Below are 23,406 nucleotides of genomic sequence, written 5' to 3'. Positions count from 1 at the left end.
TTGTTTGAGATGTTTCACATTTTGGCATGCAGGGGCTTTTTATAGCCGACTATACTGTAAGGGTTTTGATAATTTTTTACCGTATGGTGACCTATAGTTGCTTGATATCCACACCATTTATACTCTGGTGGATAGTTGTCTCATTTTAACAATCGTACCTCATATAAATATTCAATATACAGTCTCAAACAATTAACATATATGGGGTCAGTAAATTCCATATGGGGATTAGCTCGAATCCCTCTATGGAATTAACTGACCCCATATATAATGTATTAGGTCACTAGCACACTATGTAACAAATAATATCTTTATTTTTTGAGCCACTTTCAAAGAGGGCTTAGATGTCTTTTGTTATTTTTGTTGTTCAGTTGCCATCTCCTTTTATCTATATACAATAACAGAACACTTTTGATATATAATGATTTAATATATTGCAGTTTGAAATCCATACAACTGTATTTACAAATGACAAACTTGTCTGCATAATTTGTTTTAAATGACAATAAAGATTATTATTTATATGATATTCTATTTTGATCCTTTTGTTTATAACAGTATTGTTAAATTTTACTAGACAAAATGTGATGTGTTTTATGGACAATGAAATATAAAATGTTCATTAAAAAGTGGGGTTATATAATCTCCATGGAAATGAAACTTGCAAATGCCAATACATTTGTATACCGAATATCATTGACTTAACATTAGTGGTTCATCTTAAACTGACCTAATCACAAACTAATACATGTAAACTAAGCAAAAGTTTTAAAGTCAATAGACCATGACTGAGAAGTAAGGACCAAATATTCTCCATGGAAATAAGATGTGCTTATGCTTCAACAACTGCATACCAATTATCATTGACCTACCACTAACGGTTCCCCTTAAACTGACCTAATCACAAACTAATACATGTAAACTAAGCAAAAGTTTTAAAGTCAATAGACCATGACTGAGAGGGCGGGGCCAAATAATCTCCATGGAAATGAGATATGCCAATGCTTATACAACTGCATACCAAATATCATTGACCTACCACTAGTGGTTCCCCATAAACTGACCTAATCACAAACTAATACATGTAAACTAAGCAAAGTTTCAAAGTCAATAGACCTTGACTGAGGGGGTGGGGCCAAATAATCTTCATGGTAATGAGATGTGCCAATGCTAATACAACTGCATACCAAATATCATTGACCTACCACTAGTGGTTCTCCATAAACTGACCTAATCACAAACTAATACATGTAAACTAAGCAAAGTTTCAAAGTCAATAGACCTTGACTGAGGGGGTGGGGCCAAATAATCTCCATGGTAATGAGATGTGCCAATGCTAATACAACTGCATACCAAATATCATTGACCTACCACTAGTGGTTCACCATGAACTAGACCTAATCACAAACTAATACATTGTTGACGCCGCCGCCGCCGCCGGAAACAGCATACCTATATCTCGCTTTTTGACTCCGTCAAGGCGAGACAATAAAATGATGAATGTTGGTGTTTTGTAGGGGTCTTATACCAACTCAATTTTCAAACAGAAACAGACTTTGCATAGAGATTTTTTCAACCCGAAATGGGATACCAGATTTATTGATATTCCTTTGCATAAGGTCGATTTCTATCCGATGCAGCTCAAATATGAATCTACTAATAAAAATAAAGTAAACATACAATCTATTACAACAAACAAATGTTAAAATTAAAACAAGAACAGCACATCATATTTACAAAACAACATACTTTGTCACTTGAAGTCCACAACAGTTTGATTTAGTTTGTTTACTTATCTCTAATAGGCTATTCAAGAAAGTAATGATGGTTTCATTTAATGAAATGCAAAAATTTGTCATCCCCTATCCCATGAAACTTTAATAAACAATTTCCCTTTTTAAATATTTGTTTACGTAAAGTGACCTCTCATCATCCATAAATAATTCAGTTTTGAGTCTTGTATGGAACTCTACCCTCACAGTGGTGGATCCAGGGGGTGTTCTTGGGGTTGGAACTCCCCTTTTTGTTTGACAACTGGGGACATATTATTGGAACCCCCCCTTTTTAAAAATGGCTAGATTCACGCCTGCCTCACAAATTATCCTTAAATACCTTTTATCAGGACTGGTCCATTTTGTGACTGATTTCCCATTGAGTAGACAATTAATGGTAAAAATCTACGGTAATTATGTTTTAAGTAACATTATGCATGTTATGTTTGCACTGACAAATGTTGTCAAAATTTAAACAACATGTGATAAACTGTGAAACTCAGGTCAGGAGATTGGGAAATTTTAGTCAGGAGTTTAGACATATTTTTTGGTCGTGTATATGTAACCATATGATGTAAAAAATACTGCAAAGAACAATGAACTCAAAATATTCAGAGTTAAATACTTCAATTTCAGAAGATAGATCTCCATAAGGGAAACAACTCTCAAAAATAACTTTCTTTATGCCAACCATTTTTTATAAATATATTCTTTGCATTTAAGAATCACAGATTACTTTAATTCTGTTTTACAAAAAGTTTTAAAAACTTGAATGAAATCAAATCAGCAATTTTTTCATTTGTAAAGGGACATAACTCTAGAATGGTAAAAGAGATGCCACAAAAATTCAAACTTGATCTGTGTTTGATGGTAATAAGCATTGTGTATAAGTTTCATAACATTTGGTTGAGGCAAACTAAAGTTAGAGAACCGAAGCCAATGTTAGGACATGCGTACGGACATGGTTAACACTTAATACCCCTTCGGGGTAAAAGGTTGAAACTTGTGTGCAAAAATGAAGAAAAAAAAATTTTGGCTACCTATTCATAATTTTTTTAGTTGGTACCAATATTAAAAAGAAAATATAATCAATACAACTAATACAATTATCATATGAGCTGCCTCGGATAGAAATCGACCTTATGTGCAAGTACACTGTACACATATACATGTATATGTATAAGACTTTGATTGATTTTGGAACATTCAAATACGAAATAAAAGATGAATTTTGGTTTGTTTTACAGGGTTCTTATATCAACTCAATTTTCAAACAATTACAGACTTTGCATAGAGATTTTTTCAACCTGAAATAGTTTAACAGATGAATTGATATTCATTTGCATAAGGTCTATTTCTATCTGACACAGCTCATATTTTTTAAACAGATCATCTAGCTACTGTGCAGTTCAATTTGAATTCCAGCTAGAGCTAATGGTACAATGATTGTAATCAAACAGTAGTCTGGTATACATATGAATATAATCTGAAGATGAAAAACCTTGTTTCCAGTAACATAACTTTTGGTTTACTACAGTTCCATCCGAGCGATTTTATATTCTACAAGTGTTATCTCTTAAAACATACAGTACTTGATACAATTACAATGGATTCATTTTTATTCATGATGTACAAATTTTCGTTGATTATTGTGGGTAAAGGACAATCAGGATTTTAAATATTCAACACAGTACAATTTTCTAAAGGCTTCTAAACAGACTTTGGCAAATCCAGGAAATCAAATATACACAAAATTCAAATTTTCATCAATCCACGAAAATTGGTATCCACCAAAAATAAATGAATCCACATTAAAGCAAAATTCATCACTTGCAAAAAAAACTGATTTACACATGTTAGTGGTCTTTGGTAATGATTTTAGAAGAATTAAAAATTTTTGTGGCCTTTTGCACATTATTTCTTTACAAATGTGTTTCTAAATGTTTCAATAAACTGTTTCTAGTCATTCCAACAAATGGACATATACCACATTTGAAAACTCTCTGTTTGTCACTGCTATGTTGATGTTTATCATAATCAGCCTTCGACTTGGATACTTCTCCACATATATCACAACTATATGCAGGTGCTGCCATGTGTGTAATGATATGTTGAACTAATGTGTTGTTAGAACTGAAAAAACATTTACAATATCCACATTGAAATTCCTCAACAACCTTACAAGTTTTTACATGGTTGTCAAGAGCACTTTGACCAGTAAATTTTTCACCGCAATTGTCACAGGGTAGGTTAATTACTTTTGGAATTACATCTGGAAGAACAGTTGAAACAACAGGAACATTTGGGAGAACAGCTGGAACATGAGTAAGAACAGCTTGATTCTCAGGCACATCTGGAGTAACATCAGATGTAAAAGTATGTTCATTAAGGTGTTCAAGAAGTTCCTCTTCTTCTCCAAACTGCTTTTGGCAAATGCCACATTGAAACTGAGCTGTATGCGCGTTCATATGATCAGTCAATTTCTTTTCTGATAAAAATATCTTTTCGCATAGTCCACACTTGTATTCCACATTATCATGACAATCTTTTACATGGGTGGTCAATTCTTTTTCTGTTTTAAATGGAATTTTACAATGTCCACACATGAAACTCATCCCTTTGTTATGCTCCATTTTCCAATGATTCGACAATTGTTTACTAGAATTGAATGATTTATCGCAATCTTTACAATCAAACTTTTCTGGCTCATGTTTTTTCATGTGATTAACCAATTCAGGGAATGTCTTGAAGGTATTCTGACATATGTCGCATTTAACTGTTGCGTTAGGATGATCTGTGTCTTTGTGTTCTTTAAAAAGTCTCTCTGACGGAAAACACTTCCCGCAAATACTGCATTGTTGACAATTTTTTCCGTAATGTACCTTCATGTGTTCATTCAAAATGTCTTCCGATACAAACTTTTTAAAACAAATTTTACATTTCTGGTACATGTGTACTTCTTTATGGTTTAATAATTCTTTCAAGCTATCAAATTTCTTGGAGCAGATGGAACAAACAATGTCTTTTCTCTCTTCGTGAACTTGTAAATGCTTTTGTAATTCTGATTCAGTTTTGAATATTTGCATGCAGACGTCACATGTATTTTGTTTCGAAACACATTCCGTTTCCAAATGGTTTTCATATTCCAAAGATGAGAAAAATACGACATGACACTTTATACACTTTTTACTGTAGATGTTATGTACTTTTTCCCGATGTTCTTCAAGACCGCCAAATTTAGTGTAGCTTTTAAAACAGATGTCACATTTGTGTTTCTCTTGGCCTTTGTGTGTCTGAACATGCTCTTCCAACTCAGATGATGATTGAAAACTGAGGTAGCAAACAGTACATTTCAAAGACTCAGGAATGTTATGGAATGTCTTATGTTCAACAAGTTCACTGTCATTTGGAAATATCTTATGACATATGTCACACTTTGACACCTTATCATCATGAACTTTAATATGATTTAGTAAATCTTCTTTCTTGGTGAATAAGCCGCTACACTTTGTACAAGGGAAGATACTTTTTCCTGCTAATTCTGGTGTGACGAGGCTCATATGCGTCTTCATGTGATTTTCATATTCCTCTTCCTTTGCAAAAATTTTGGAACATTTAATGCAAGGAAACCTAGCATTATTTGGAATTTTGTCCTTTTCTGTGGTTGAGAGGTCAAGGTTATTTGATACAGGTTCATTTTCATCCTCATCTTTAATCTGCATAGAAGATTTTGTGTGGTTATTTGAGTTATTTCCCTTTGTATGAGATTTTTCGTGATTCTCTAACTCTTTCTTTGATTTGAAGTATTTATCACATATACTGCACTGAAGATTGCTGTGTTTTTTCATATGCTGTGCTAGCAAACGTGAAGCGGTGAAAACCTCATTGCAGACGACACATTTGTGTTCCTGATGGGACTTTTCTCCTTTTTTTATGTCATCTGTGATTTTGGTTGTTCCTTCCTTTTTGTCACTTACATGACTTATTGCCAATTTTTCTCTCCTTATTTCAGATTCTACTGTTTCAATCTTTCCTTTTTGTTCTCTAATTTTTGTTTCTGTCTTTCCTTTTTGTTCTCTTATTTTTGTTTCTGTCTCTCCCTTTTGTTCTCTTGTTTTTATTTTCACTGTTTCTGCCTTTCCTTTTTCTTCTCTTGTTTTTGTTTCTTTTATTTCTGTCTTTCCTTTTTGTTCTCTTATTTTTGTTTCTATTGTTTCTGTTTTTCCTTTTTGTTCTCTTGTTTTTGTTTCTACTGTTTCTGTCTTTCCGTTTCCTTCTCTTTTATTTGTTTCAACTGTTTCTGTGTTTCCTTTTTCTTCACCACTTTTTTTTCTTTCCTCTTTGTGCGATTCGATATGTTTGATCAAAAAAGACGTTGTATCAAAAGATTGAGTACAAAGTTTACATCCAAATCTTTTACGGCCCAGTTTGGTATTATGTACACTGATCATGTGCTTTTCTAATGCTGATTTAGAGCTATGGATTTCTTTACAAAGTTTACATTTCATTGTCAATTCTATAGTTTTTGAAGCATCACTCAAGTTTTTATTCAATTTTTTAGATGAATCATTTAGTTTTTCTTCCTTTCTATGTTCTTTCTTTTTTATCTCAACAGATATCATTTTAGTCTCATGTTTTTTCAAGGAATCTTTCTTTTCGTCACAGTTTTCAGTTTTGTCATCATGCTTTGACTTTTTACTGGCAATGCTTTCATCTTCATCTGCTTTCCTCTTTAGACTTTTTGATGATTTTATATGTTTGTCATCCTTTCCCTTTTTGGACCCACTTTTATCAGGAAAATTCTTGTTCTTTTCAGAATTTTCTCCTTTGACTTCTTTGTGCTTTTCTGAATTTCCATGTTTATGCTTATCTGATTGTCCATGTTTAGATTTTTCTGAATATTCATGTTTATGCTTTTCTGAATTTCCATGTTTATGCTTTTCTGATTGTCCGAGTTTAGGTTTTTCTGAACTTCCATGCTTATGCTTTTCTGAATGAGGATGTTTAGGTTTTTCTGAATGTTTATGTTTGTCTGAATATTCCCGACTGTCATTTTCATGTTTTCTGTCCTGTTTTCTATTTCCATCTGTAGAAGATTTTATATGTCGACTCTCATTATCTGATCTTTCTTTTTCTTTATTCTCTACTGAAATTTTTGTCTGTTTACTTTCAATTTCAGATTCTTCCTTATGTTTAGGATGAGATTTCTCCTTTCTCCTTTCATTTTCAATTTCAATCTTTTTGGTCACTTCGTTGTTAATCTCTTTATCAGTCTCATTTGCCTTAAGATTTTTATCCAACCTTGATAAATTAAGCTTCAAAACTTTGGCTTTGTGATCAATAACAAATTTGGACTTTTTGTGATCTTTTACTACATCCTTGTCTTGTCTTTTCATGCATTTTGGACCAATTTTTGGTTTCTTTGCAATGTTTTCTAAATCAGAAACGCCTCCACTTCTCTTCAAATCATGTTCACTTTTGCTCATAATTTCCTTTCCAGACGCTGCATTTTTCTGTAAATTAATCATTTTAGACTGAATGTCTATATCAGTGTCCATAACTACAAAACAGTCTTTTATTTTATAGTTTTTTTTCATTTGAGGAGATAATGCTAAAGAGTTATCTCCCTTTTTATTTGGAGATTTACTTCCCTTGTTTTCTTCTGTCAGTCGTAGGCCAACAATTGTTTGAGGTTTAGCTGACAATGAAGGCTGTTGAGAAGCATTGTTCTTTGAAGGACTGACTGAATGAGATTTTCTATTTGTGAAATGAACAAGAGATTCAATATCATCCATCCCAAAATAAGCCTCTTCCTCCAGTTGCCTCCCCTGTATTTCTTCTTTCACAATATTGGTATAACCATCTCCTAGTTGTCTCCCATGGTTTTCTCTATTTACAAAATTCACAATGCCATCTTCAAGCTGCCTTCCTTGGTCTTCTACTTTCACAATACTTGTATGACTATCTGCCAGTAGTCTCCCCTCGTCTTTTCTATTGACAACATTGACAACACTATCAATATCAAATTCACTGAAATTTCCCCACTGGTCCCTATTTTCTAAACCTTTCTGCATTGCAATTTCCATCAAACCTTTGATAGGTGAACTGTAAGGCTCCTTTTTAATGTTCACAACTGTTTCTTTTTGAACTGATGAACCAGTTTGGGATCCAGTTATTTCTGTCATTATAATTTCTGTCTCAATATCTCGGTAGGACCTATTGAACTTCCTTGGACAAATGTCAGAGTTTCTATTAATAGTGTGGACCAAGGAGTCAATGTCGAAGATGTCAGGATGTTCTGTCTTGATTTGGGATGGATCAATCGGCATGGTTACTGATTCATCTTCTTTTTTCCTTTCCTCCATTCTTTTACTTTTTTTATAAATATATTCAGAGTTTTTGTTTACATATGATTTTTCCATGGGAAATGTCGGAGTCATGTTACCAGTGACTGAGCTTGTTTCACTGTCCAAATCATCTTCAGAGAGAAATTCTGTGTCATCACCTGAAAAAATAGAATAAAAATACATAAATTATTGTTTGCATATCAATTAATTTAATTAATTATATTTCAACTTACATCTCACAATATAGTACTCCATTTTCAAAGTCTTTATTTCATTCGTCCACATTGCCAAACAAAAATTGTGAAAAAGTTGTACTGTAAGCAATGTTTCTTAATCATTGGTTTGAAATCGCTGGTTTACATCAAACATCAAAATTTATGCAAATATTTATTCAGCCTCACTTTAGATTCAGAGTCAACTGGCACTGAATCGATCAAGTGGTATTTGTTCCCCACCTGGCCCTTGCGACGTGCAGCTAGATCGGGCTGGGATGCCAGGCTATGTATTGTATTAACACTGTCCTACATTCTGTCAATAATTACATTTTGGCATTGGACAAGATGGTATTTTTTCTTGACTGTTACTGATTGATATTTAAGTCTTTGATACAAGAATTTTTTTATTAATTGTAATTGCCTTTGAACTAGCTTTCAGTAACTGTAATCTGTACTTCATGTTCAGGGTTTAAACTCACAAACTTAGAGTTGATAGCTAGCCATCACTGTAGATGAGTTACTTAAAAACTGTAAATTCAGAAATTATTGAGTGTATTTATTATTGCGATTTTGTCATTTGAGCCTTAAATGCAATTTTAATTTTTACGATTTTGAGAAAAATCCTGTTTACTACACATAAAAAAAATTTCAAAATGCGAGTTTAAATTATTGCGTTTACAACTATGTCGCATTTTTCGCAATAATAAAAACCTCCCAATAATTTCTGAATTTACAGTAAACTGCTAATCCAATCCAAAAGATAAATTTTAGGTCACGGTGACAAAGTTTTTAAGTAACTCATCTACAGTGATGGCTAGCTATCAACTCTAAGTTTGTGAGTTTAAACCCTGAACATGAAGTACAGATTACAGTTACTGAAAGCTAGTTCAAAGGCAATTACAATTAATAAAAAATTCTTGTATCAAAGACTTAAATATAAATCAGTACACATCCAACACACAATGGATTTAGTGTAAAGAGCTCAGTAACAGTCAAGAAAAAATACCATCTTGTCCAATGCCAAAATGTAATTATTGACAGAATGTAGGAAAGTGTTAATACAATACATAACACACAACTAAAACAAATCATTATTGTCACCCATGACTGGTGCCACTAGTTGAACATGAGGATCTGCTACCCATTCACAAGCACCTGAGATACACCCCCCATCCCCCTGATTTTATCAGGTTTGTGGTGTTTGCTCAGTCTCAGTTTTTACATATTATGTAGTGTTGAGAAGATATTTCTTTTTTGCCATTGTGTGAGTTTTTAATAACTTATGAGTTTTGAATGTTTTTTTGCTATTTTCCATGTTTGAACCTAAAACAAAATATGAATATGCTAGCCTTTCATCCTTCAGAAATGAACAGCAGTATGGGTTTTGCTCATTGTTAAAGGCTGTATGGTGACCTATAGTCGTTAATTTCTGTGTCATTTGGTCTCTTGTGGAGAGTTGTCTCATTGGCAATCACACCACATCTTCTTTTTTATATTCAAGTCTACAAAATGTGTGCACACAAGGCCAAAAATTAAAACTTACATTTTCTTTGTGATATTTTTAGAATACAAAAATACTCTCTAACTAAAATAATCATCCTGAAGGATTGACTTTTTTTACCAATTATGTGAAAACTTTCAACAATTGGCTTTAATTTAACAATTTATCCAATATTCTTGTAAAAACATGTTAAATAAATATTATAATCTTAATTTTAATTAAGAAACTATTTTCAACAATGTTCAATTAGCATGATTAGTAAAAAATTGTGGGATAATACATTTAGTATTAAAAACATTTTAACCGGATTAAAGGATTTGTAAAACATTCTAAATAGTTATTTTGGAAATTCCAAAAATATTCTACAATTAGTTGCCCAGTTAGGGAGCTACCATTTGATTTTTATGGGGGGGGGGGGGGGGGGGGGGCTAGGATGAAAAATTTTGTCCTGCTTTTTTATTTTTCCCTTTATTCGGTCCTGCCTTTTTATTTTTCACTATATTTGGTCCTGCCTTTTTTTTTGTGGTTTATCCTGACTTTTTTTTTAACATAAATTGTCATCCTGCCTAATTTTTTTCTTCAAATAATCTCATCCTGCCATTTTTTTTACTCAAAACTCCTGTCCTGCCTATTTTTTTCAAATTTCATCCTAGCCCCCCCCCCCCCCCCCCCCCCCCCATAAAAATCAAATGGTAGCTCCCTTAGTTATCAGTTGTAGAATGTATATATACACTGAGTAAAAAAAGTTCAGCAACAAATACATTTAATGCTACATTTTTCATTTTGAAAATAAAGTATACTTTTAAACAAAACCAAGGAACTGTATGTTTATATATACAATTCCTTGACAAAACACAAACTAAATTATTGTAACATAGAAAACAACAATAAGTTGCAGGTTTTTCTCCACAAAAATTCCATTTCATGATTGAAACTTTGGAAGTTTAAATAAAAAAAATGTTGCAGAACTATTTTTCTCAGTATAGTTACCTTTTGTTTTATTTTTAAGCCATCAAAATTGAAATTTTTACTTTAAATAAATTAATTTGTCAGCTAGTCTATAATTATATAAAAATTATACAATTTTACCTTAAAGAAAAGATTTTCATACCACTAAATGCCACATCTTTTTATATTTATATTAATAATTAAATAAACAGCATTAGTATTTATCATACATTTTGAGAACTTTATACTCTAATTTATTAATTAGCATTTAGTAATACTTGTCAAATTTTAAGCTCTTTACAATAATGCAATTACCAGATGGATGATATAATTATAGTCAAAATGTTAAGATTTAGCATATCTTAAAAGATTAACCATTATGTTACTTTAATTGAGGAACAGTCTTAAGAATGTTGTATAAAAATATACATTAATCCTTTAAGAATATAATTATTCTAAACAATATCAACTGAATTAATTAGCACACCTATCGGATTATTAACATGTAATTTATTGTTCTTCAAAATATTTTTGTTTAAAAATTAGGACAAGCAAGTAAAATTTTTAGCAAATATTTAATATTTTCTTTGAAATTAGGATTGTGTATAAAAAATTACCATTTTAACTAAAATTTCAGATTTTCTTAAAAATAAACAGATCATTACAAAATAAATGGAGAATGTGTCCATAATACACAGATGATTCTTCAAAAGTGCATAAAACACTATAAAGGGACATAACTAGAGAACTTTTAAATTGACGGCACTCAAATTCTAACTTGAACTGACTATTGTGGTAATAACTATTCTGCTTCCTTTATAACATTTGGTTGAGGAAATCTGAAGTTAGAGAACAGAAACACATCCCCTGTCTATATAGTGTAGAAATAATATCTGAGGTATGAACCGAATCATATAACTTCAGGATGTTCTTAGGTGAAATTAAACAAGAGTGCACACGCTGAAATGTCTCGCCTTCTTTACTAACCATTGATATTATGTTGATAGTCCTAAATAGAAAGCTTTACTACAAATCTTACAACATGATCGAAGAAAATGAGGTCATGGTCATATAAACCAAACAAGAAATACATGTACACCTTACAATCATTCAATACACTAAATATAGTTGACCTTATCGCTTATAGTTTCTAAGAAAAAGACTAAACCAAGAAAACTAAACATTGACAAATGAACCATGAAAATGAGGTAAAGGTCAGATGAACCATGCCAGGCGGACATGTACAGCTTACAATCTTTCCATACAACAAATATAGTTGACCTATTGCTTATAGTTTAAGAAAAACAGACCAAAATACATAAACTTAACACTGAGCAATGAACTGTGAAAATGAGGTTAAGGTCAAATAAAACCTGTGAGACTGACATGTACATCATAAATTTTTTCCATACACCAAATATAGTTGAACTATTGCATATAGTATTAGAAAAAAAGACTAAACTCAAAAACTCAACTTTGACCACTGAACCATGAAAATGAGGTCAAGGTCAGATGACACCTGCCAGTTGGACATGTACACCTTACAATCATTCCATACACCAAATGTAGTAGACCTATTGCATACAGTATAAGAAAAACAGACCAAAACACAAAAACTTAACTATAACCACTGAACCATGAAAATGAGGTCAAGGTCAGATGACACCTGCCAGTTGGACATATACACCTTACAATTCTTCCATACAACAAATATACTAGACCTATTGCTTATAGTATCTGAGATATGGACTTGACCACCAAAACTTAACCTTGTTCACTGATCCATGAAATGAGGTCGAGGTCAAGTGGAAACTGTGTGACGGGCACAAGGACCTTGCAAGGTACGCACATACCAAATATAGTTATCCTATTACTCATAATAAGAGAGAAATAAACATTACAAAAAATATAAACTTTTTTTTCAAGTAGTCACTGAACCATGAAAATGAGGTCAAGGACAATGGACATGTGACAGATGGACACTTCGTAAAAAAATTCATCTATATACAAAGAACGAAGCATCCAGGTCTTCCACCTTCTAAAATATAAAGCTTTTAAGAAGTTACCTAACGCTGCCGGATCAATATCCCTAAAGGCTATGTCGAGCTTTATGCAACAAAAGTTGCAGGCTCGACAAAAAAATCAAGAAATTAAAATTGATACTATAAGTCGGAAAAGCATAAGTTAAGGAACAAAATAAGCTATAAACATTGATAGGTTATGGAGCTCCATTTCAAAGTATTAGATTTCAAAATAAATGGGGAATGTGTCCATGGGACACAGATGATGCCCCCCGCTAACATATCATAAAGTTATAAAGGGACATAACTGAAGAACGGTAAAAGTGACGCTAACAAAATTTGTTATTGATCTGAGTTTTGTAGTATTAAGTATGACGATAAGTTTCATAACATTTGGTTGAGGTAAACTTAGGTTAGAGAACGGAAACAAAAAATTCAGCAATTTTTCCTTTTGTAAAGTGGCATAATTCTAGAACGGTTAAAGTGACACCACCAAAATGCAAACTTGATCTGTATTTTGTAGTAATAAGCATTGTATATAAGTTTCAAATATTTTGTTGAGGCAAGCTTAAGTTAGAGAACAGAAATGAAAAATTCAGCAATTTTCCTTCTGTAAAGGGGAATAACTCTAGAACGGTTGAAGGGACACCACCAAAATTCTTACTTTATCTGTATTTTGTGGTAATAAGCATTGTGTACATGTAAGTTTCATAATATTTGGTTGAGGCAACTTCAGTAAGAGAACGAAAAAACAAAAAAATCAGCAATTTTTTCATTTGTAAAGGGGCATAACTCTAGAACGGTTGAAGTGACGCCACCAAAATTCAAACTTCAACTGTTTTGTGATAAAAAACATTGTGTATAAATTTCATAACATTTTGTTGAGGCTAACTCAAGTAAGAGAACAGAAACGAAAAATTCAGCAGTTATTCCATTTTTAAAGGGGCATAATTCTAGAACTGTTAAAGTGACACCACCAAAATTCAAACTTGATCTGTGTTTTGTGGTCATAAGCATTGTGTACAAGTTTCATAAATATAGAGTGGTGGCATAACAAAGTATGTAAATTCCCTATAAGCTTGTATGCAAACTTTGATAAAACAACAAAAATCAAGAATCCACAAAAATTCAATTTTTCTTCAAACCACAAAAACTGGTACCCATGAAATAATTGAATCATTTGTTTTGCTGTCTTTTTGAAATATACATTGTACCCAAATCTCATTTGTTCCCATCCAGCTGAGATTTAAGTTGCTACCTGCATATATAAGTTTTCTTTACCTCCAATATAGATGGTATTCATAATCAATTCTGTGTTTATAATCTCCTTTTATCAAAGGTATGAAAGAAAATAAAGTGATTTTGTTTAAAAATTTATTTCAGTTTTACTTCCCTATAAATAAATGTATTCTATAGCTACTGACAATCATAAGTTTGCACACATTTTATACAGTTATACATGTTGACATAAAGTTGAAAAAATATGTAAATATGTGGACACATATTTAATAATGTCATATTTATCAATCTGCCGATTACACATGAATAAAATCAGTCTTATATTTGCAAGATGACAATTTCAATATACTGTAAATTCAGAAATTATTACGGCATTTATTTTTGCAATTTTGTCATTTTAATCTAAAACATTTTTGTAAAATGCAATTCTAATTTTTGTGAAATTGAGAAAAATCCTGTTTAATGATATACAAAATTTCAAAATGCGAGTTTAAATTATTGCGATTATAACCCTGTCGTATTTTTCGCAATAATAAAAACATCGCAATAATTTCTGAATTTACAGTAATTTAATCATCACTTCAAATTGGTTAAGCACTTCATCCCTCTAGTTAACTCTGACTATCTGACTAACATTGAGAACAGTGTGACTATTTACAAGTAATGACAATAATAATGATTAATTTACAGCTCTTTTCATAATGCTAGCAAGGCAAAGGTTTGTTTGACTTGCTTGCTTTGTTTGTATAAATGTTTGCCCAAGCATTGTAATTAAGATTGACAGCTGCAAACAATATAAGTAGGCGGAGTTGAACCTGTGTATAGGTTGATAATGTCTAATCAAATTTAAATATAATGTATACAAGTTTAAATCCGCCTTTTTATGTTGTTTTCATAAATCAATCTTAATTACAATGATTGAGCAAACATTGACACAAACAAAGCAAGCAAGCCAAACAATTCTTTGTCTTGCTAGCATTATGAAAAGAGCTGTAAAGGTTTGTTGTGATTTTGTTTATTTTTCCATCTTTTAGGTAAACAAAGTCTGAACTGAAGTTCAAAGTGAGCTATAAATTATTAGCCTTGAAAACTTTTTATTAGATAGATTGACAATACTTAACATGCACATGAACACATAAAAACTTGGCCCAGCCATTACATATGATAATAAAACACAAACTTAAGGCCAAAATAAAAAAATTGTTTGTTTCCCCTCCCCCCACCTGGGTCAAAAATAAGCCCCTTGGTCAAAAAATTATTTTCCACAAAAAAATCAAAATTATTTTTATTCCTGAAAATAATTCGTTTCCATTTTTGAAAAGTGCTTGAAAGCAAAAGGATTGATAATCTAAATAAATACACTCAAATTGAGCACAATGAACTGATAAGTGGCCTCTACTGGACAAGTCAAACCATTCATGTGACCAGGCTATGACATACAGTTATAAAAAAAAAAAAAAAAATAACCTGCCTTCCTGTCTGTTTACAAAGGGTAGACCTGGGGGAGGGGAAACAGACATTCTTTTAAAAGTGGCCTAAAGGTAAATATAAAAATATTTTAAGAGCACATGAATATTCTTGTCAGAAGTAGTGGTTTACTTTGTTTTCCTGCTATTTCATAAATGTCCTTAAGGGTACATTTTATTTGACTTACAGAACTCAAGGAAACAAATGTTAAAGTAGTAATGTTTCAAAATAAGAAATTTCCATTGTATTCAGAAAAAAACCCAGACATTGTCTACGTAAGGGGAAATAACCATTTGTTCAAAGGGGCATAACTCATGAAGATTAAAAAAAGATTACATATGATGGTTGTCAAGTTCAAAACATTAACACTTTTTATCAATTTAAACATCAAGAAAATATCAATTTTCTGTTAGTTAAGGTGGTACATAACACTACAGGGAGATAACTCTGTAAAAATCAGCTGAATGTTTTAATCACCTTCTATTGATAAGGAAATATTAAGCTTCTCAATGATCAAAATAAGTGTTTGTCAAACTGCTATATATCCAATGAAATTTTTCCGACAAAGTGTGTGGTTCAAGTTTTATGAAATTTTTATATTTTTGTCAAAGGGTCAATGTTAATATATTGTCAAAATTTTATAAAAATTAAACGAGCCAAATTAATATTAGTCAAGGTGTTTGGAACCACCTTAATAGGTACATCAATTCTTCACATTCTGAACAATTGGACTTGTAATACATGTACCAGAGAGCTTCACTCTTCTTATCATTATTTATAGGCATTTCTTTAACTTTTTTTTTTTTTGTAATATCTAAAACCTTGCTTTATACATCTGGTAACCATAAATTCATAAAAGATTGCATGCAATCCTTAAGTGATGAGGGGCAGCAAAAAGGGAAAAAGGGAATTATAAGTTACATTGAAATTTTTTTTAAAAACATAAAATAAGTTTAAATTGTTACATAAAATGATATGATACATGTATGCAAATTTTGACTATATTTTCTTATCTACAAGATTTGTATAAGCTATTTTACAATTTATGTACAGTCAAAAGTTAAAGCTGCCATATTTTTTGTCTTTACTGAGAAGTTTATATATAGCACTTCTTCCATAATTCCGGATCCTTGTGCTTGGCTACACCTTCTATCGGCTCCATATGCTCATTATCTGTAAACATAAAGAAATGGCATTACTGACTAGTGACTCAGCTATTATTAGTGAAATGACATAATCATTCATTAATGTCTGTTATTTTAAACTTATTTAAAAATTAAAAATTTATTATTTTTCCGTCTTTATTTTGAAAATTTTCTTTGGAAAAAATGTATTTGTCTTTTTTCTTTTACAAAAAAAGGATTGAAGCCTTTTTACAAGAATACAAGGTGGAAATTTACAAAATAAATGATGAAAACTTGTCCCCATTAATCCTCCAAGATTGGTGTGGGTTACTATTAAGACATTGTTGGAAGTTCCATGTGACTATAAATAAGATTTGACAGGCCATTTATAGTGGATTCATTAATATTGAATTATTTGATGAGGGGTACCAAAAATTTAAAATTTAAAATTTATATTTTTCGTGGACTCAGGAAAAATTGTATTTTCGTGGATATTTGAATTTGTGGTTTTGCCAAAGTTTAAATACAAGCATATATAGAATATTTGTACTTAGTTTGATCATTTGAATTCGTGGTTAACCTGCACTCACGAAATCCACTAAAATTGATATCCCACAATTAATAACGAATCCACAGTATTTAAAAGTTCTGAACACAAAATTTCTATACTTTAGAAAAATCAGTCACTGTGGATTCATTATTATTCGTGTGATGTAAATTTCCAGGGATTTTGTGGATAAAGGTTAGCCACAAACTTAAATGTTCAAGAAGGTACCAATTTTTTTTAGGTTTGTAATTAGCAGACTTTTGAAAAGACCATAAAATCAATTATCTTGTATTTTTGTTAAATCCACGAAAGTAAATGAATCCACATTAAATGGCTTCTGAATTGGAACAATTTTATAGAAATTTTAGTTCAAATCTAAATTGGCAGAAATGACATCCCCACAGTGGGCAAGTGGAAATTTCAAAATTCTCCTCAGCTGTTCTGTTAAATCAAGTTTTGTCTCCAAATACAAGTTGTGGACTATCATGCGATAAAATAAAGCATTCTGATATTTTCCTACAGAAATATTTTACATGTAAGAAAATAAACACGAATAAATTATAACACTAATACAACATTGATTTTGACTTGAAGCAGAACGAGATTGTAAATAACTTGTCTACACAGAAAGTAATGCCAAATCTTAATGTTTTAAAGCATTGATAATATATACTCACCTGAGATAATTGCACAGAGAAGTTTTGTCATTCCTAGTTATAGGTGTAACACATACTAATTCGAGCCCGGCCATATGTAGAATATTAAGGTAATTTTTTTATCAAATGAAAGCTGAATGACTGGTGATCATTCTAGAACACTCTTTAACTTTAAATTTTGAATAATAAAAAAATTTCAGGAAATTTAAAAAAGAGGGTACAATTTGCCTGTTTGTCAGATCTGAAGTACCTGTTTTGGTACATCCCAAGATATCTCTCTTAATCTCACATCTCAAAATTATTTGGCTTGATCATATAATTTTTGTGAAAATTTTTACATTGGATTTCTATACCATAATTTGTGGACAAACATATATTCTATTAAGTGGTAAATATTGTCATGTGGTTTTCTTGTTCATGCAGAGACACGCAAACGATTATAGGCTGGCCAGAGATGTGACCTGGTTTATTTACCAATGATAATCTCCTTCTGATGATGTGTCATCTTGATTAGCTAATACCATTGGATAATTAACAGTTATTGATAAATCATTTTGAATTCTTACACTTGAATTCTAATTTACCATGTGACCATATACTTGGAATGAGAAGACCTTGAATGGACAATACTATTTTTCTCTCCCCCCCCCCCCCCCTTTTTAAAAATTATTATTTCTTGCATATTTGTCATTCTTGTAAAGGGAAACCAATTATCTTTCCATGTACAACACAAGCCAAGGTGACTCAAAATACAATGTATCACAATTCTTCAGACAAAAGTGGCACTCGAAACACATTTATATGTATTCATGTAAATCTAAGAAACTTGTGTTTCTCAAACTCCATGTAACAATTTCTATTTTCTTGAATCTACATTCTCTTCATAAAAATAACTAGAGCCAATATGATTGCAAACTGTCCACCAGAGACCAAGGGATGTTAATTTAGGCCATCATACAGCCTTTAACAATGGACAAACCCCACACCCTAAAGTAAGCAATAAAAGGCCCCTGCATGATGACCAAATGTGAAAGATTTCAAACAGGAAAACAAACTGCCTGATTTATGATAATAGAAACAAGAGTGCACACGCTGAAATGTCTCGCCTTCTTTACTAAGCATTGATTTTATGTTGATAGTCCTAAATATAAAGCTTTACTACAAGTAACACATAAACCAAGAAAATGAGATCAAGGTCAGATAAACCAAACGAGAAATACATGTACACCTTACAATGATTCAATAAACCAAACATAGTTGATCTATTGCTTATAGTTTCCAAGAAACAGTCTTTACCAAGAAAACTTAACATTGACCAATGAACCATGAAAATGAGGTCAAGGTCAGATGAACCATGCCAGACAGACATGTACACCTTACAATCAATTTAGGCATTAAATATAGTTGACCTATTGCTTATAGTATCTAAGAAACAAATTTAACCATACTTAACATTGACCAATGAACCATGAAAATGAGGTCAAGGTCAGATGACACCTGCCAGACAGACACTTACACCTTACAATCCTTCCATACAACAAATATAGTTGATTTATTGCTTATAGTTGAAGAAAAACAGACCAAAACACAAAAACTTAACACTGAGAAATGAACCGTGAAAATGAGGTCAAGGTCAAATAAAACCAGCGAGACTGACATGTACATCATAAAATATTTCCATGCACTAAAAATAGATGACCTATTGCATATAGTATTAGAAAAAAAGACCAAAACTCAAAAACTTAACTTTGACCACTGAACCATGAAAATAAGGTCAAGGTCAGATGACACCTGCCAGCTAGACATGTACACTTTACAATCATTCCATACACCAAATATAGTAGACCTATTGCATACAGTATAAGAAAAACAGACCAAAACACAAAAACTTAACTATAACCACTGAACCATGAAAATGAGGTCAAGGTCAGATGACACCTGCCAGTTGGACATGTACACCTTACAGTCCTTCCATAGAACAAATATACTAGACCTATTGCTTATAGTATCTGAGATATGGACCTGACCACCAAAACTTAACCTTGTTCACTGATCCATGAAATGAGGTCGAGGTCAAGTGAAAACTGTCTGACAGGCATGAGGACCTTGCAAGGTACGCACATACCAAATATAGTTATCCTATTACTTATAATAAGAGAGAATTTAACATTACAAAAAATCTGAACTTTTTTTTCAAGTAGTCACTGAACCATGAAAATGAGGTCAAGGACATTGGACATGTGACTGACGGAAACTTCGTAACATGAGGCATCCATATACAAAGTATGAAGCATCCAGGTCTTCCACCTTCTAAAATATAAAGCTTTTGAGAAGTTAGCTAACGCCGCTGCCGCCGCTGGATCACTATCCCTATGTCGAGCTTTCTGCGACAAAAGTCGCAGGCTCGACAAAAATGAATTAAAAATTTGGTAGAGAGCAACCAATGCCCACCACTTATACATGTTGTAGGCTCCAGCGTGTATGACTTACAAGTATTTTTGCTTTTAAGATTTTTTGTGAAAAGAGCCACAGACTTTGTAAGGGATCTTTTGTAATGCTTTCTTAATCATGTTAATCTTGTTATTTTTTCTACCAAACAAGTTATTCCTTAAAACAATATTAACACATTAAAAACATTGAAACCACATACATTATTAAGGAAGTTCGCTTGTCATGTTTTGGAATTTTTGTCAGATTTTCGGAATCCTCTGGTTTTATCTACTCGAATGCTTTAAATAATTTTGCCCATTGACCCCCATTTTTCTTTTTAAAAATCTTTTACATGCATAATTATAAGCCATCTGTAAAAGTCTTATAAAATATTAATTATTTTTTAATAGTTTTTGAGAACTTTAACTTGTCAATGATAAAGCTATGAAAAATCAAGAGAGGATATTTTCCTGCCAAAATTTCAATGGCTAATATCTCGAAAACAAGCACATTGACCTATATTTTATTTTTGCTCTTTTTGTTCCTATATTAATCCCCTATCAATATATACTAGTGTTATGAAAAGCTTGTTATTTTGAAACTGAGTAGCGAACTTTCTTATGAATTTCATCCTTAAAATCACATGTCAACTATGACTTGTCATCCCATGTCCAAAATCTTTTACAAATGTAATTATAGTCCCCAAAAAACCTTGTGTTTACTATGTATTTCATGCATCCATCTTGGAGAGCCCTAGCTCTTTCAAATTGTTGGGATCTTAATCTTTAACCCCTATCTCTGGAGCATAATGTGGATTCATTATTTTTCGTTGGATACCAATTTTCTTTGATTTCGTTGGTACAAGTGAATGAGGAAAATTAAAAGTTCAACGAATAACAAATTTTCTATACTCTAGAATGCAGACTTCAGCAAAACCACGAAACTGAATATACACAAATGTGTAAGTTTTTCTTTATCCACGAAAATTGGTACCCACAAAAATAAATGAATCCACAGTAAAATGAAGTGATGTGATATGGAAAAGAAGTGATATGATCTAGATTTAAAAAAAATTAAATTCTTGATTTTCAAAAACATTTTATAAAATATTTCTTGTGTGCTTTTTTGCTTTTTTTTTTTTTTTTTACCTCAGACCATACATAAAATGTTTACAGGCAAGAGCATTTAAAAAAAAAACATATCTTGAGTCTCATATTTCTATATATACACAGATTATATGGATCTCAAAATAATTTTTCAGACTAAATTTCACTTTCTGTGAGGAAGCTTCTCTTTCAGACAACTAAAGAAATTTTGCTGATGAAGTCAACTTTGAAGATTGTGGCCTTTCACTTACTTACACCGACCCGTCCTAACCTTATCATATACAATATAACCACCAATACTAAAACGTTTTTTTTTTAAAAGGGGGCCCAGGAGGATTCCTTAAACTTAAATATAAACTTCCAGCACCACAGTATATACCCCTCCTACATCTCCAAGCCCCTCTTTAACTTCCTCTTTCACATGATTGTTAAAGAACAAGAACACTTACAGTATGTGGCATATTTTGGAGCATTATCAGGCAACTCCTGCAAACCTAAATCTTCCAGTTCGTCATCTGAATCTGGTGATGTTCTAGTTACCAAACAACTGTCATAAATCTGTAAATATATTTATGTAAATTATGATTATAAAAATGTCATATTCATATATATATATATTTATACATTTGTATGTCATAATCCCTGTCATTTTTAATGTAATCTACTAAAAGGTCAAGATAACGACATGTGTTGACAAAAACATATATACACCTGTAATTTTTTGCTTAAATCTTTCATCAATGATTACTTTTGCTTTTCAATATATATTATTGAGTGGCTTAAAATGCCATTTAAATGTTCTTTGTATTGTATCTGTCATATTTTCTTCAAAATCAAATAAAATGCTCCGCAGGGCGCAGCTTGATACGACCGCAGAGGTCGAACCCTGAACAGTTGGGGCAAGTATGGACACAACATTCAAGCTTGATACAGCTCTGAATTTGGATTGTGATTAAATATTTGACACAGCATAGGTTTCTGACACAGAATGAATGTGGTCTAAGAACTTAAAAATTTTAAATTGGACATTCACCTATTATGGTCCAATATCCAAAATCTAAATACATGGTTAGATTCAGCATATCAAAGAACCCCAAGAATTCAATTTTTAATGAAATCAAACAAAGTTTAATTTTGGACCCTTTTGACCTCAATGTGGACAAAGTTGATAACGGGGCCCAAAAATCAAAAATCTAAATACATGGTGAGATTCAGCATATCAAAGAGCCCCATATATTCAATTTTTGTTGAAATCAAACAAAGTTTAATTTTGGACCCCGATTTGGACCAACTTGAAAACTGGGCCCATAATCAAAAATCTAAATACATGTTTAGATTCAGCATATCAAAAAACCCTAAAAATTCAATTTTTGTTAAAATCAAACTACCGGTAAGTTTAATTTTGGACCCTTTGGAAATTAATGTAGACCAATTTGAAAACGGAACCAAAAATTAAGAATCTAAATACACGGTTAGATTCGGCATATCAAAGAACCCCAATAATTCAATTTTTGATGAAATCAAACAAAGTTAAATTTTGGACCCTTTGGACCTCAATGTGGACCAATTTAAAAATGGGGCCCAAAATCCAAAAACTTAATACACGGTTAGATTCAGCATATTAAAGAACCCCAAGAATTCAAGAATAAAACCCCATTGAAATTGATCAAGAAATAAGCAATTTATACGAAGTATCTTCTTTTGCACAATACTGTGCAATTGAATATTTCTTGCTATTGCGCAATACTGTTCAATTGACAATTTCTTGCTATTGCGCAATATTGTGCTATTGGATATTTCTTGCTATTGCGCAATACTGTACAATTGAAGATTTCTTGCTATTGCGCAATACTGTGCAATTGAAGATTTCTTGCTATTGTGCAATACGGTGCAATTGAAAATTTCTTGCTATTGCACAATACTTATTATATAATAATTTACACATCCTGTTTGGTGTGTATCTCCTACCATATCATTATTATTTGCTTTTAAATATTAATCAGAAATAACCAACTTAAAATGGAAAATTTTAA

At 31.8% G+C, this 23,406-nt stretch overlaps 1 protein-coding gene across 4 annotated transcripts in view; it reads right to left on the bottom strand.

Annotated features, from left to right (window-relative positions):
- Positions 1 to 634: 634 nt before the first annotated feature.
- The window catches only part of LOC127706961 (zinc finger protein Xfin-like), a 48,634-nt gene continuing 25,862 nt past the window's right edge, over positions 635 to 23,406 (bottom strand). For 2 of the 4 annotated variants that reach the window (XM_052211691.1, XM_052211692.1), the window contains exons 7-8: positions 21,823 to 21,931; positions 635 to 8,277 (exon numbers count right to left, since the gene is read on the bottom strand). In XM_052211691.1, the coding sequence (XP_052067651.1) occupies positions 3,695 to 8,277; positions 21,823 to 21,931 (4,692 nt within the window). In that variant the 3' untranslated portion in view covers positions 635 to 3,694. Of the gene's footprint in view, positions 8,278 to 14,164; positions 16,684 to 21,822; positions 21,932 to 23,406 lie in introns of those variants that run through there. The other 2 variants (XR_007984672.1, XM_052211693.1) reach the window with 2 other exon arrangements.

This window comes from Mytilus californianus, unplaced genomic scaffold (assembly GCF_021869535.1).
Source record: "Mytilus californianus isolate M0D057914Y unplaced genomic scaffold, xbMytCali1.0.p SCAF_6, whole genome shotgun sequence".
Lineage (NCBI taxonomy): Eukaryota > Metazoa > Mollusca > Bivalvia > Mytilida > Mytilidae > Mytilus > Mytilus californianus.
Note: the sequence above shows the minus strand (reverse complement) of the source record. Positions and strands in the feature narration are given on the sequence as shown.